At 44.0% G+C, this 16,219-nt stretch overlaps 1 protein-coding gene across 1 annotated transcript in view; it reads left to right on the forward strand.

The window, feature by feature from the left end:
* Nucleotides 1–372: 372 nt before the first annotated feature.
* CFAP54 (cilia and flagella associated protein 54) overlaps nt 373–16,219 on the forward strand; it is a 2,285,874-nt gene continuing 2,270,027 nt past the window's right edge. The window contains exon 1 of the mRNA XM_086918163.1: nt 373–593. Within this exon, the coding sequence (XP_086774289.1) occupies nt 373–593 (221 nt within the window). The remainder of the gene's footprint in view (nt 594–16,219) is intronic.

A 16,219-nucleotide genomic window follows, 5' to 3' on the forward strand; every position in this document is an offset into this window, starting at 1 on the left:
TAACCAAAGAAACAAGGGAAATAACTAGGATTGTATTTGCACATTACTTTCCATTGGCAAGAAGGTGTTTGAAGCCCGAGTATATCATACATAACGCGTAATCATTAGAAAAGCTATCAGTAAAGTTGACACATTTGTAAATATGCATAGGTATTTTACCTCAAAAAATGTGTCAATCAACGCGAACATTTCCAACGCATGATCGAAGCACGCCCACGAGCTCTAGCTGCAAAGGAAATCCTAATATGAAACCTATAAAAGTATTGGCAATACAAAGTGTAGTCTGTTTTCTATGTTCATCTAGCGTCAAGTTGCGTCGTTACCATGGGGACAGTCTCCTAGAGACAACAGGTACATAAGCTACGAGGCAGCATGGCTGGAGAGCTAGGTAGATCTCGTGCCACTATAGGAGGTGCGCGTCCAATTATGGAGCCCCTTCCAGCCTCTTTCTACGGCGCCATCGACAAGAAAAACCCGGTCGTGGCCTCTTTCGAAGCAGAGGTCAGAGAGGTGCTGGGGTTCCTGAGGAAAAGCCGGCAGAGGCGGCCGCTCTCCGGAGACCAGCAGCAGCATCACGAAGAGCACCGGCGTGGGTAGGCGGCAGCTTTATGCAGAATTAAAGCCGTAAAATGAAGTGAACGCTCCATGTAGCATTCATGTGCAACGGGTTATAAGTAATCTGAGAACATAAACTCACAACATGGCAATGACAGGCTCTCGAAAGGGAGGGTGATGTACTAGAGATAGGCGAGCCACTGAAAGCTCGAGCCAGATGGCTGGATCTGGCTTAGCTTAATGTCCCTTCGGTACCTCAAGCTCAAAACGAACCGAGCTTTTGCTGGAGGTGGTGAACCCAGGTGGTTACAGCTGCCGCACACCACAAATAAAAGGCTGGGCCACTACCATGCCACATACCTGCCAACTTAAAAAATAACTTCATTGTGTGAGGAGAGAGGGGGACCTTGGAGGGGCGGGGCACGGTGCCATAGCTATCTAAGAGGCACTCTGCCCCTCACCAAGCCCCCACACCTTCCCAAAACCCCCAAGAAAAAAGGGTCATCAAGGCTGTTGCCAATGTCCTGGGATGTTTTCACACCTATTAAGGGACAGTGACAGGGCACAAGTCCTAAATAAAGAAGTGGGGGGACGCTCAAATACAGGAAGTGATGTCACGAAAGGTAAAAACATAGAAGTGGGGGGATGCTCAAAGGCGTGACGTCACGGCCGGAAGTGACGTCACGAAAGATAAAAATTAGAGCACTCCTTTCACACATATCTGCACTTCCAAAACACATCTATGTAAATTAGTCCTATAGTGCAGTACATATATGTTGAAGAAAGAGCCTTTATTTGAAAATGTATTTTGAAAAAGAATAAAAAACAAAAGATGGTTCTGTAATTTCACAGGCAGCCTAGCACTGTGGACCCAAGGGTTTTTTGCAGGGTGTAGAATCAACTCTTGCAATGTTATTTGAGCAGTCCTATATACATCTGTTAACATGGCATTACATACTTCACCTACGCCCGTCACATTAGTGAGTTAGATAAAAACGTAAAAAGCCGTACCTGTAGGCTGTTCAAAGAGCCCTTCCCAGGCGGAGGGTGGGGAGGGGATGTAGCATTTTTTTGTGAATAGCTTCCCATGTGCTTACTATGCTTGTAACTACAGCTTCTATCGGGAACAGTCAGTGGTGGGACCGCGGGGCGTTCCCTCTCCGTCTTTATATTTGTTGTGTTTTTGCATGCAGTTAATGGCAAGAATACACAATTCCTTAGCAAGGGCATCTTTGCAGGGGGGACGGCGTCCACCTGGTAAAATAAATTAAAATAAGTGGGGGGACGCCGTCCACCTGCGTGGTACCCTGACTCGATCCCCTGGACAGTGACTACTTACGGCTTCGGAAAATGAGCTGGAAATCCGCTGTTTACAGTGGTTTTCAGCTCGTTTTCACTGCCACTGTGTGATTTTGACTCCTCACCAGGTGACCGTGTGAAGCGAGCCGAAAATCGTGTGACACACAGTGGCTCCGTGAGAGTTGACAGGTCTGGTGCCAACTCAAGAAGAGCACACTCTGGGAATTGAAAAGCCCTCACCCACATAAAATGTGGCATACTTAATCATTCTGCTACCCACACTTTTTACCCAATTGAGACCCAGGTCTGTTGTGGGTCCGGTCAACACTGGGTAGCTGTGGCTTCCGAGCAGCATGATTTAAACACAGGAAATCGCGTAAAGCATTTAGAAGGACCAAACAACAAATTAAGAAAGTCACAACACAAAAGAAACCAGGCGTGCAACACCCATTGGCCTCAAAGGGCTTCATCCCCCCGTCATGTGTGGCAGCCTGGGATGAGACACTTCCCGGGCCTGCTCACAGCCGCACCCGAGCACTTCACAGGTCTTTAAAAGACCTTGTGCATGTTAATGGGGCTTCTTTGTTGTTTTACCCCTTCTAAGAGCCCCTGCAGCTCGACTCTGCCGATTGCCTAAAGATTCAGCCACCCCGAAATGTTTTCTTGGCAGGTCTGGTGCCAACTCAAGAAGAGCACACTCTGGGAATTGATAAGCCCTCACCCACATAAAATGTGGCACATGTAATCATTATGCTACCCACACCTTGTGCCCAATTGAGACCCAGGTCTGTTTTGGGTCCGGTCAATACTTGGTAGCTGTGGCTTCCGAGCAGCATGATTTAAACAGGAAGCATTCTGCTACCCACACTTTGTACCCAATTGAGACCCAGATCTGTTTTGGGTCCGGTCAACACTGGGTAGCTGTGGCTTCCGAGCAGCATGATTTAAACACAGGAAATTGTGTAAAGCATTTAGAAGGACCAAACAACAAATTAAGAAAGTCACACAACACAAAAGAAACCAGGTGCGCAACACCCATTGGCCTCAAAGGGCTTCAGCCCCCCCGTCATGTGTGGCAGCCCGGGATACTTTATCATTATGCTACCCACACCTTGTACCCAATTGAGACCCAGGCCTGTTTTGGGTCCGGTCAACACTGGGTAGCTGTGGCTTCCGAGCAGCATGATTTAAACATAGGAAATCGTGTAAAGCATTTAGAAGGACCAAACAACAAATTAAGGAAGTCACACAATACAAAAGAAACCCAACAGCAATTTATAAAAATAGATTATATTTTCTTGAATTTTTTTACACCAAGATGAGCAAAATCAACTGGAGAGTTCCAGAAATCTAGATTTCAAAGTAAAATGTAAATCTCAGTGTTTTAGTGCAAAGTGCAAATACATGTCGTAGCTGTAAAGTTTTAAACTTTTGGAAAGTTTGAAAGAATTGTGTTTGACTACTCAAGCTTAAGTGAGGTTATAAAATCCATCAAGGAAAAGGTTGGGGGGGGCACTAAGGAGTATTTGGACCTTGTCACCAAAGCAGACTCCAGTCCAGTTTCACCCTTTACATCAGAACCGCCATAGACTATAATGAAGTGTGCCTGATGCTGGTGATGCAGGATTCTGGAGATGAGTTTGGTGCTGTGCGGTCGACGGAGGTGTCCTTGTGGTTATACCTCGGTCCACGTATGAGGTGGGGCGACTTTAGCTGCAGAGGTCGAAGTCCTATTTAATCCAGTAGAAGTTCAGCTGCTGCTGGGCTACGAGTCTTTATACACAGTGGGTCCTACGGTATCCTTTAGTGGAGGCTGGTGTCCCTTGGTGGTGACCATCCGGGACTCTCACAACACTCCAGGTCCAGTGGACACAGGTGCAACTTTTGGCCATTTTGGATCAGTCTCTTGGGGTGCCCAGTGCTGGTAGGTGATGATTCCAGTTGGCCGTGGTGCTGTTTCCAGGGGGTCAGCCTTGGAGTCTCTTCTTTGTTCTGGGGCTCAGGAGTAACGTTCCCTCGAGCCAGGAGCCACAGTCCTCTCTTTGCTAGCCGAAGGTGCTTCAGGTGCAGTCCAGCAGATGATGCAGCTTCCCTTGCCAGGTCCAGTGGTTAGCAGGGCAGTCCTTTTTTTGGCCCTTTCTCCAGTCCTCGTGTGATCTGAGGTTCAGGGTGCCAGGGCCACCATCTTCATGCCCAGAAAGGGCCCGGGGGGATCATGCATTCACTAGCCAATGAGCAACCAGGATACCTCCCACCTTGTGACATCATCCCGGCTATGTGTGGTATCTAGCAATCCCAGAGTGCTATATTCTGCTCACTCCCAAGATACTTGAACACTTCCTTGGATTTTAGGAGCTTGGTTGCCCACCCTAGAGATGTGGCTATGTGTAGGCGACACGACCATGGGAAAACTCATTTGGACAATGGTCTCCCCTCTATGTTCCTCCACCAGTCTGTCTACCTGAACAAAGGAGCAACCCTTCAGGAGTGTGATCGCCATTTGTTCAACAAAGGTGGCCTCACCTTTGAAACTCTCCTTTTCAGGACCGTTCTAGGTGTTTTGCCACCCTAGGTGATACCTGAAAAATGCTCCCTCTCCCTTTTACTACCATCACTCTCTCCCCCCCTGTCATCCAGGCTAGAAGAATTAATGCATTAGATATAAAAGAACTTGTATTCAAGCGCTTTTTAAGGTTGCACCATCTCAGCATTTAGGCTTTCATCTCAAGGGATAAATGTTCATAATTTAGGATTGTTTGCACAATTTGTATGAACTTTGTTTCACTCTTATGTATGTATTCATAAAGGCTCGGATGTCCGTTCCTTAAACATGTTTAATTACTTACGTGATGTAAAAGGTACCCTTGCTATTTTTATTTGTTCAATATAAATTTGCCAAATTTCTTTTCAGAAAAAATGTGCGCTCTGCTTTCCAACAAATCACTTTAAATACTTTCTTGCAATATATATATATATATATATATATATATATATATATATATATATATATATACAGGTTTTAAACAGTTAAGTTAGCTTTGTAGTAAACATTTTCTCCAGGCTGACACTCCCATTCACATTGTAAACATTTCTTGCAATAATAGTGTCTAAAGGTGCTGGTGTTGTCACGTACTTGATGGTCTCAACATGAAAAGCAGTAATTGTAGTGCACTATGGGCACCATTGTTTACTGCTGAAACGCTAGCCTAGTTTTCTGCCTTTTTAAAAATAATTAATACAACAATAAATAAAATGTCAGCATTAGGTCACTTTTTAAATATATTCATTTTTATTTTTAAACGCATTTTTAATAAAATAAATGGTACAGAACCTCTGCACTCCACCTAGTGACTATCTGAGTTGCTACACTTGTATATCTATTACTACTCTTCAGAATTTTTATGACAAGCCCTACTTAGTAGAACTAAATTTTGTCGAAGTCCCCCAAATGCAATTAGCAGCTAACAGGTTTAATAGTGGACACAGAATACTGCTGGCCTAGCATGTAACAAGTTAGGGGAAATTTGTAGGTAAAATCAAACTGCATAAAAATGCTGCATGTGGTGTCGGATCATACACGTTATTAATATCGCAATAGATTTCCAAAACTCATCAATATATGAAATTTATGGTGTGAGCTCCCTGAAAACCACTGAAGTAACCGAGAAAGCACCCATCAAAGTGACATTTTAACCTAATGGCCTAATGGCACAGTAGGAAAATGGAAAACCTGGATGCAATACCAGCTCACAGCTTGACCACATTGTGTGATCATAGTAAAATATTTTATTTCTACGTTTTTTTGTTGTTGCAACATATGAGAGCACCTTGAGGTCTGTGAGTTCAGGATGTGCGTTCTAGAAAAACCTCTTGTGTTTTGTTGCCCCATTTATGTTGAGAATCTAGACAACATATATGGAACACATAACAACAACTGACTTGCCTCTTAGTTGTGTGGGAGGGTATACTCAGACGTGAGTCCCTTGCTCATTGCACCATCAGGATTCAAGCAAACCGGGACGACGACGGCTAAAATGCCAGAAACCGGTCCCCGGAAGCTCGTTTCCTTCCCAGTATAAGAATTGGCTTGGTAGTTTGGTTTGCCCTGTTCCCATCATGCACTGGGACAGGAACAGGCTAATTTGCATGTAGCCAGGTTCTGAACTGGGATGGTGCAGTGAACTAAAAAACGGTGATGGATCAAGCACTGATCTCTTGACTGGGTAAGAGTATAATGCATCATTCAGAAACTCTGTCCATCACCACCCCCTTTTCCAAAATCGATTTTGTCCACACTATGTGTGGGAGGGTATACTCAGACGTGAGTCCCTTGCTCATTGCACCATCAGGATTCAAGCAAGCCGGGCCGACGACGGCTGAAATGCCAGAAACCGGTCCCCGGAAGCTCGTTTCCTTCCCAGTATAAGAATTGGCTTGGTAGTTTGGTTTGCCCTGTTCCCATCATGCACTGGGACAGGAACAGACTAATTTGCATGTAGCCAGGTTCTGAGCTGGGATGGTGCAGTGAGCTAAAAAATGGTGATGGGTCAAGCCCTGATCTCTTGACTGGGTAAGAGTATTCTGCATCATTCAGAAACTCTGTCCATCACCACCCCCTTTTCCAAAATCGTAACCGAGAAAGCACCCATCAAAGTGACATTTTAACCTAATGGCCTAATTGCACAATAGGAAAATGGAAAACCTGGATGCAATACCAGATCACAGCTTGACCACATTGTGTGATCATAGTAAAATATTTTATTTCTACGTTTTTTCGTTGTTGCAACATATGAGAGCACCTTGAGGTCTGTGAGTTCAGGATGTGCGTTCTAGAAAAACCTCTTGTGTTTTGTTGCCCCATTTATGTTGAGAATCTAGACAACATATATGGAACACATAACAACAACTGACTTGCCTCTTAGTTACTTAAGGCATTGTTGACTCAGCAAAGGTATCGGCTCGGTCCTTTAACGCTGGAGCGAGCCTTTAATGGCCGGTAGAGCTCGCTCTGGTGGGCACTGAGGCTATAATATTGACCTCTCAATGGCAGCAAAACAATATAATGTACTAAGGTGAAGCACATGCGCATGTTAAAGAAATACACTTATTTTGTTTTACCTTTTGAGGAAACTTTATCATAATTTTTACATGCTGTTTGGTGCATCTTTTAATTTCTAAATATTTTAATAACTCAGCTTTAGGCCAAGTCAGACCCATAGCTCAGCTCTGGCTCAGTTCTTTCTTTTAATTTGTTGACTCACCCATCTCTAAAGGTACGCAGGAAGAACCGGTTATTCGATTGGACCTTCTTTTCCGAGGAAAAGGTCTTTTTGGTCCTTCTAATTAACATCTACATTCCTCCTCTGTCCGCGGTTCTTTTTCTTTACTTCATTTATTTTCCTGTTGCTCTTTTATCACTTTGTTCCTTTCTCTTTGTTTCTATTTTGTTGCCCTTTGCCAGTTTATCCTCCCGATCTGTCTTTTTTCTATCCTTCACTGTCCATCTCAGATTTTCTCCTCTATACTCTTCACTTATAATTTGTGGTCCTCCTTTTCCTTTGTCATTCTCATTCATGCTTTCTCTTTTGACCCATTTTATATTCCTTTCTCATCTTCTCCCTGTCCAGCTCTCATTCACTGATTCATTTACCAACTTCCGATATACTCTGTCCACATTATCAACCTCTTTGTCCTCAAATCCTCACTTCCCTGTTCTCTCGTATCCTTTATTCACTTGTATTTACCACTATCTCCTCTTACCCTAGTTTTTCAGCCCATCTCTGTTCGATGCCCGACTTTCTTCTCTTACCCACCCATTTCAAATTAACATTTTTATTGAGTGCCTTCTCGTTGTGCTACTTTTTGACTTCTGTATCACTCAAATTATTTTGCTTCACTCTGTCCTGTCTGCTGTACCTTGTTCCCAACTCCTATTTATTACGTTTTTTGTCTTTAACTTTTTTTCAGATTTAATAATTCTATGTAGTCTGTGCCTCTCAGCTTCTCGCTTTCTTTTTATTCCCCACAGCCCTTTTAAGATCTGGCCTAGGCAGTACATGCACTGTCTGTTGAGACATGCTGAATCTTCTGTATGGGCTTTTAGCCCGTCCATCCGTTTTCATTTGTTCCTTCATGCTCCTTTAGAAATTCCTTTGTTTTTGTTGATGAATAGTTTACATTTGTTTCTCCCTTTGCTGTTTTGGTCACACCCTGTAGACTGGCCCTGTTACATGGATCATTTCACTATCGCCCATAAATGTTAGTTTCGGCGCATTACTTTTTCTTTTAACTCAGCTTGTTTGTCTTTCCACACACGCTCAGCTGAGGGCTGCAAATCATATACTTATATTTCCACTGTCTTTGGTTTCACAATTGCATTTTCAACCAGAGACTATTTTGTTTTTCATGCTATAACATTTTTGGTTTCATTAGCTCAAAGGTCCAAACCTTAAATAATATACTTCATTGGTTACCCCAGGATTTAGTGATATGCAAAAAAATGTAGTGAAATCGGCACTTATGTAAAAATACAGCAATGTTTACAAAAGTGCCCTCAAAATATGTTTTTAAACAACTTTGGCATTCACTCTCATTTACTAGCTCTGTGATCTAGCTTAGCCAGTAAAGGGAGGGTGAGCAACAGGCCAGCAGGCAGCAGAGGTGTTAAATTCCTCTGGCCCCTGCCTTTAAAATGCACAAAGCCCCCTTCTGTGCAATTAGCCTGCAGCCCACTTCACAAATGTGTGCCCCTGCAAACTCTGCAGGGCCTTGAAAGGCTCTTCTGTCCCCCACCCCACTGCACTCCTCTTCTTCGACATGTTATTGTTTCCTGTTAACCCCTAATCTGCCCCATGTCTCCTCATTTTTTATATATACTCTTCACCTTCTCTGCCGCCCCCCCATGCCCCTGCCTCTGCTGCCCTGTGTGCACAGGTTGTCTGATGCCAAAAAGAGATGGTGTCTTATTGTATTCTTCTCTCTTTGACATCAGACACCTGCCGGTTCTAAGCTGTGCTGCTGGAGACTATGCAACTTTAAAGACTGTGACATAGCACAGTTTCCAGCAGTGACAGAGCACAGGCCTTCAGTATTTTTGTGTGAAGGCACTTTTTTTGCCCACTGCAAACAGAAAATGACTTATTTTGAGGTTTTGGGCCTCAAATTTGGCTTTTTTGGCTGCAATATTTTGACCCAAAGCTAAAAAATCCTGGGGGAGTTGGCTTACTTAATGGAAGTGTAGTTTAAGAAGATATCCGACGGTAGGATCAACTGATTTATATTTAGCTTTTGACAGTGTGATTATTTGGATATGATTATAGAAGTAAACATGCTGTTATTGCTCAGTTTTATGAAAATGGAAGCAGGTTTAAGTTGTGCTCTTTCAATTTTTGATGCTTTCTTGTAGGTTTCAATCATTGATGAAATAAAACCAATATCTTTTTAAAAAATATATTTTATTTGGAAATCAGACATATTTACAATTATAATATACAAGAAAAACTAAAGAGAAAAAAACATAAATATACAATTCATCATAGTCATTCTTATGTCTTGATATTTCATTATACTTGATCAATTTCTTTTTTTTTTCTTCCCTTTTTTAGGTCTCGCTGAGCGAACGCGCATGTGTTCTCAGCGAGACTTAAGTAAGGGCTCTCAAAAATTCACCCAAAGGCGGATTGTCTACAGTGCATGTGTGCAGGCGCGTACACATCGCACACCATTTGCCTCTCTCCTCACTCATGCTGGTTTGCTTGCAGGCGGCAGCAGACTTCAAAGGAAACCGCTCCGCCGCCCCCACCGTTTCTGGCTTTGCTCGTTGAAGGCTGTCATGCCCAAGATCACACCCGATTAAACAGCAGAGGTAATGCGCCCATAAATGCTTCTTGCTATTTTGGCGTCACCTCCCCTTTCATCATTGGATCCCAGTCTTTTTCTATCTAGATGTTGTAAAATAGACATGAAAGGTTTAGTTATGTCCTGATTAGGGTCACTTTCGGAAAGTCTTACAGAAACTACACTGTACGCATTCCTACCCGTTCTGGTCTCGTTTCTTAGAGTTTTATGATGCTGTTCATTCACACTTTCCAGAGAAGCCGAAATAACTCTTTTGAACTTCTTATTTAATTATGTGCTAAGAAATGTTTTATTGTGTACTATACAGTGAAGCCAAATTCTGTGTGTAGTCCATGCATTGCAACAAACACCTAGAGGCGCTGCTGAATTTTGCACAGCCTGCTGCAGACTCCTGCAGGATTACCACCACCACGTCCACCACCACGCCCACCATGTCCACAATCACCACCTCCACCACCACCACATCCACCACTTCCACGTCCACCTTCACCACCACGTCCAACACCACCACGTCCACCACACCAACCACCACCATGTCCACCACAACATCCACAACAACATCCACCACCATGTCCACTGCCACCATGTCCACTGCCACCATGTCCACAATCACCACCTCCACCACCACTACGTCCACCACAACATCCACCACCACCATTTCCACCACCAGTATGTCCGCTACCACCATGTCCAAAACCACCACGTCCCACCACACCCATCACAACCACCACACCCACCACCATGTCCACCACCACTATGTCCACCACTACCACCACATCCACCACCACCACCTCATCCTCCACCACCACTACCACCATGTCCACCACCACCATGTCCTCTGCCACCACCACATCCATCACCACCATGTCCACATCCACCTCCACCACGCCATCACGACATCCACCACTATGACCTCCACCACCACCACATTTACCACAACCACCACGTCCACCACCACCACGTTCACCACCACCACCATGTCCACAACCACCACCACCACCATGTCCACCACCACGTCCACAACCACCACAACCACCACCATGTCCACCACTACCATGTCCACCACGTCCACAACCGCACCCACCTCCACCACCACCACGTCCACCACCACGTACACCACATCCTCCACCACCATCATCACCACCACGGCCACCACCACATCCACCACGAGGCCACTACCACGTCCACCACCTCATCCACTAACACCAATATGTCCACCACCACATCCACTACCACCGCGTCCACTACCACCGCGTCCACCACGACCACATCCACCACCACCACTATGTCCAACACCACGTCCACCACCACCACGTCCACCACCACCACCACGTCCACCACCACCACCACATCCACCACCACCACACCCACCTCACCACCGCCACATCCACCACCACCATGTCCAATACCACCACATCCACTACCACCAACACGTCCACCACCACATCCACCACCACCACACCCACCTCCACCACCACCATCACTACCACCACCACATCCACCACCACCATGTCCACCACCACCACCACGTCCAAAATCACCACCACCACCACCACATCAACCACCACATCCACCACCCGTACGTCCACCACCACTACGTCCACCAACACCATGTCCACCTCCTCCACCACCACTACGTCCACAATCACCACATCCACCACCAGTACGTCCATCACCACTATGTCCACCACCACCACACCCACCACCACCACCATGTCCACCACCACCACCACGTCCACCACCACTACATCCACCACCACTACATCCACCACCACCATGTCCAGCAGCACCACCACCACCACTACCACCACGTCCACCACCACTACCACCACGTCTACCACCACTATCACCATGTCCACCACCATGTCCACCACCACATCAACTACCACCATGTCCACCACCACCACCACGTCCACCACCACCACCATGTCCAACACCACCACCATGTCCACAATCACCACATCCACCACCACCACGCCCACCACCACCACGCCCACCACCACCACGTCCACCACCACCACGTCCACCACCACCACGTCCACCACCACCACGTCCACCACCACTACGTCCACCAACACCATGTCCACCACCACACCACGTCCACCACCACGTTCACCACCACAATGTCCACCACCACCATGTCCACCTTCACGTTCACCACCACCACGTCCATCACCACCACCACGTCTACCACCACCACCACGTCTACCACCACGTCCACCACCACCACGTCCACCACGTCCACCACAACCGTGTCCACCACCACCGCGTCCACCACCATGTCCACCACCACCACCACCGCGTCCACCACCACCACTTCCACCGCATCCACCACGTCCCCCACCAACACCGCGTCCACCACCACCATGTCCATCACCACATCCAACACCACACCCACCACCACTCCACCACCACATCCACAAGCACCACCACTCCAAATACGACTCAGTGCCACATATTATATGCTACATAATTACATTGCGCTCAACGAAACATACACTCCAAATACCACTCAGTGCCACATAATTACACACCACATAATTACACTCTACTGATTAAAACACACACTCCACACAATACCACTCAGTGCCACATAATTAAATGCTACATAATTACAATGCAACATACACTCCAAACAATACCACTCAGTGCCACATAATTATATGCTACATAATTACACTGCGGTCAACGCAACATACACTCCAAATACCACTCCGTGCCACATAATTACACTGCACTCAATGCAACATACACTCCAAATACCACTCAGTGCCACATAATTACACGCCACATAATTACACTATCTATCTATCTATCTCCCTCACTCGATCTATCACCCTCACTCTATCTATCTATCTATCTATCTATCTATCTATCTATCTCTATCACCCTCACTCTATTGTTCTATTCATCTATCTATCTCCCTCACTCTATCGTTCTATTCATCTATCTATCTCCCTCACTCTATCTATCTATCTGTCTATCTGTCACCCTCACTCTATCTATCGCCCTCATTCTTTCTATCTATCGCCCTCATTCTTTCTATCTATCGCCCTCACTCTATCCATCTATCTATCGCCCTCACTCTATCCATCTATCTATCGCCCTCACTCTATCCATCTATCTATCGCCCTCACTCTATCCATCTATCTATCGCCCTCACTCTATCCATCTATCTATCGCCCTCACTCTATCTATCGCCCTCACTCTATCTATCGCATCACCATAACATCACTCAGCACCACCACAGCATCACTCAGGGGCACCACAACATCACTAGGCGCTACCACAGCATCACTCAGGGGCACCACGACATCACTAGGCGCTACCACGGCATCACTGAATGCCACAGCATCACTCGTCTTCACCACAATATCACTCAGCCCCACCACAGCATTCATCTGTGCAACCATTCAACAACAACTGGTTCAAATATGTTCTCTCAATGTTTCAAGCTTTATTACATATGTCACAAAAAGATGTTAATATTTCACTTCTGTTCTTGGATTTTCGTCACAATAAAATACACTAAACATAATCTTCACAACAGTTATTTACAAAAGTTTAAGCTATTGCCATTATAAATTACAATAACTTTTATTTAAGTATTAATTATTAAAAATAAAAGCCATTGTTATTTGTAATATCAATACATCTAAGTCACATAAATACAACACATATTGCATTACAAATGCTATAGGTGTCACATTTGCGAAAGTTATAACTATTGGCATTGTAAATGACAAAGCTATTAATTTCGCTATTTTCAAAACCAACACATACATTAAAAAATTGTCATTTACAATACCAATAGTTCAAACTTTCCTAATGCAAGACCTATTGCATTTCAAATGCTTGTTCTCAAAGGTTATCACCAGATTTTAACTGTTAATATGATACATCTCATTTACAACTAATTACAATCACTTCCATTAACCAATACCTTGTCTGTTTTGGTCCTCAATCCAGACAATTAAAGGCTCCCAAATGTTCATGCCTTTTTTCATAGCTTTTAACCCTTTGCATTTTTAAAGGGAAATTTCCTGACACCCAATATATATTAGCCTATAAAGCCACCAGTGAAATGTAGGGGGTTCCTTCCATGCTGTGGCAATAGAAGAGGCATGCAATTGCTACTATTACAAACACAAAATCCCACTGTACCAAGTCTAGCCGCAGCCTACAGTCATATCCAAATAGCATCAATATAGAGGAGATTCTTATGTTTTTCCCCAGCGTCTGAAGCATAAAGGACTCAATCCCTTCTTTTAATTTAACCAACTTTCCACATGAGTAAAACATATGTACAATATCTGCGGGACCAGTTTGACCATTCGTCAGATTGTCTCTTTCCCCACTTAAAAAGTTTAGATGGTGTATAGTAAAGATTATATACTGTTTTGTATTGTTGAGTTTATAAATTGGCCGACATCAAAACTTTATTCCCAATCTCCAGCACCATAACTATATCTACCTCCCCATCGCTTATTTTATTCATCCAGCTTAATTCTGTCTTTTCAGTATCGTCCGATATGCTCCTTAGCAGCTCTTGATAGTAGTCTTTGATTCTATTCTTTGAATTACCCATAATCTGCAGAATTGGTATTGGCCCCAAATTGATACAATCCTTAGTATTTCCTCTTATACGGTTACATATTTGTAAATATTTAAAACACGAGTCACACTGTAGGCCAAACCTTTGGACTAGCTCAATAAACTCCATCAGTTCCTGATTGGAATATAACTCTGCTATTGGAACGATCCCCGCTTGTTCTAATTTTTTAGCCATACCATCATATAAAATCGGGCATAGAAAATCAGATTGCCTGAGAGATGTATACTCAGTATATCTCCTTATTTTACATATTTTCTCTATTCTTTTTCAGATTTTCAAGGCACTCTCTATACATTTATAGCCTTTCTTTTGACAGTTTTTCAAATCATCTTGAAGGTGAAATATTCCTACTGCAGCTTCCCCTATAGCCAGTTGATAAATAGTTGGTACTAATGGCATATCACTTCGTTCATTTTCAAAATAATAGAGATTGCCTAATTGTTGCAGAGCGGTAGCCCAATAGTATAACTGAATATTGGGGGCATTCCAGCCCCCCCCATTCAACTGGCAAGGTCAGATATTTATATGTGCGGCAGCATTTTTGATAACTCCAGATAAAATTAGAGAACATCCCCTCAATTTTGTGCATTTTTCTTGTTGCTAGCTCCAAAGGGATAGCCAGAAATAGGTAGAGAATCTTAGGAAATATTTTCATTTTAATTACATTGATCCTTCCTATTATTGTAAGATGTAAACGATCTATATTTCTCAGCTCCCTATTAATTGAAACCATTATTGGATCTTTATTTATCGCCCACAGATTAGTTATTTTGGATGTTAAAATAACCCCTAAATATGTTGCTGTCTCAGTTACCCAAGGATCTTATAGCGAGCAATGGGAGGTGCAGATCATTTGTGTCTTAGCTTTGTTCAAAAGATATCCAGACTTCCTCCCAAATATTTCTGCCATCTTTTCTATTTCTGGAATTGCCGCCTGTGGAGCTGATGTTGTTGTGGCAATGTCGTCTGCATATGCCAGAATTTTTGTCTCATACTTATGAGTAGCTACCGGTTCAATTAATTGATTATTAAAAATTTGGAAAATAAATGGATCTAAGTAAATGCAAATAAAATTGTGGAACAATGACAACCTTGACGAGTACCCCTTTCTATCGCCACCCTCCTAGACTTGTGACCCATTATTTGTATCCTTGCATGGGGTTTATAATAAATGGCTTGTTCTGCCCTCAGAAATCCTCCGCCAAAACCTCTCTCAATCAATTTGGCCCCCAAATATTGCCAGGCCACCCAATCAAAGGCTTTCTCTGCGTCCAGGAGGACCACAGCCACCTCTCTTTTCTCAACCTCCGCGATGTCCAATATTGAGATTACACGCCTTATGTAGTCTGTGGTCCCCGGCTGGGAACAAAGCTGTGTTAAACAAATGGTCTCTGTTACCAGATTCCTAAGAGCCTTGCTAGTTTTTATTGACCACAATCAACACACAATGGTATCGGTCGTGAAGAAATCCTATTATGTAAGAAGAAAGGAGAAATTGCTCCTTTTTTTATGTGTCCCCTCACTCACCAGGGTTGCCCCATGGTGACATGCTTCATCATTGGGGCCATCCCAGTCCTCTACGGGCTGGGGCGTGCTACGACTTGCGAGTTACGTAGGAGCACTTTTCAAAAAGACTATGTGTGGTGCATGTGTATTTGGGGAGTGGACTATGTGATGTATCTAAAAATACCTGCCCAGTAGGTTTAACAATAAACTTTATTTTTGCCTCTAGGTGGTAATATTAACAAGCACTGGCGTTGCCAATAGGTCTCGCATTAGGAAAGTTGGAGCTATTGGTTTTGTAAATGACAAAGCCCTTTATGTTTTAAAAATGATAAAAAAATATAAGGCATTGTTATTTGCAATAGTAATGGCTCCAACTTTCCTACTGCG

This window comes from Lissotriton vulgaris, chromosome 1_1 (genome assembly GCF_964263255.1).
Source record: "Lissotriton vulgaris chromosome 1_1, aLisVul1.2, whole genome shotgun sequence".
NCBI lineage: Eukaryota > Metazoa > Chordata > Amphibia > Caudata > Salamandridae > Lissotriton > Lissotriton vulgaris.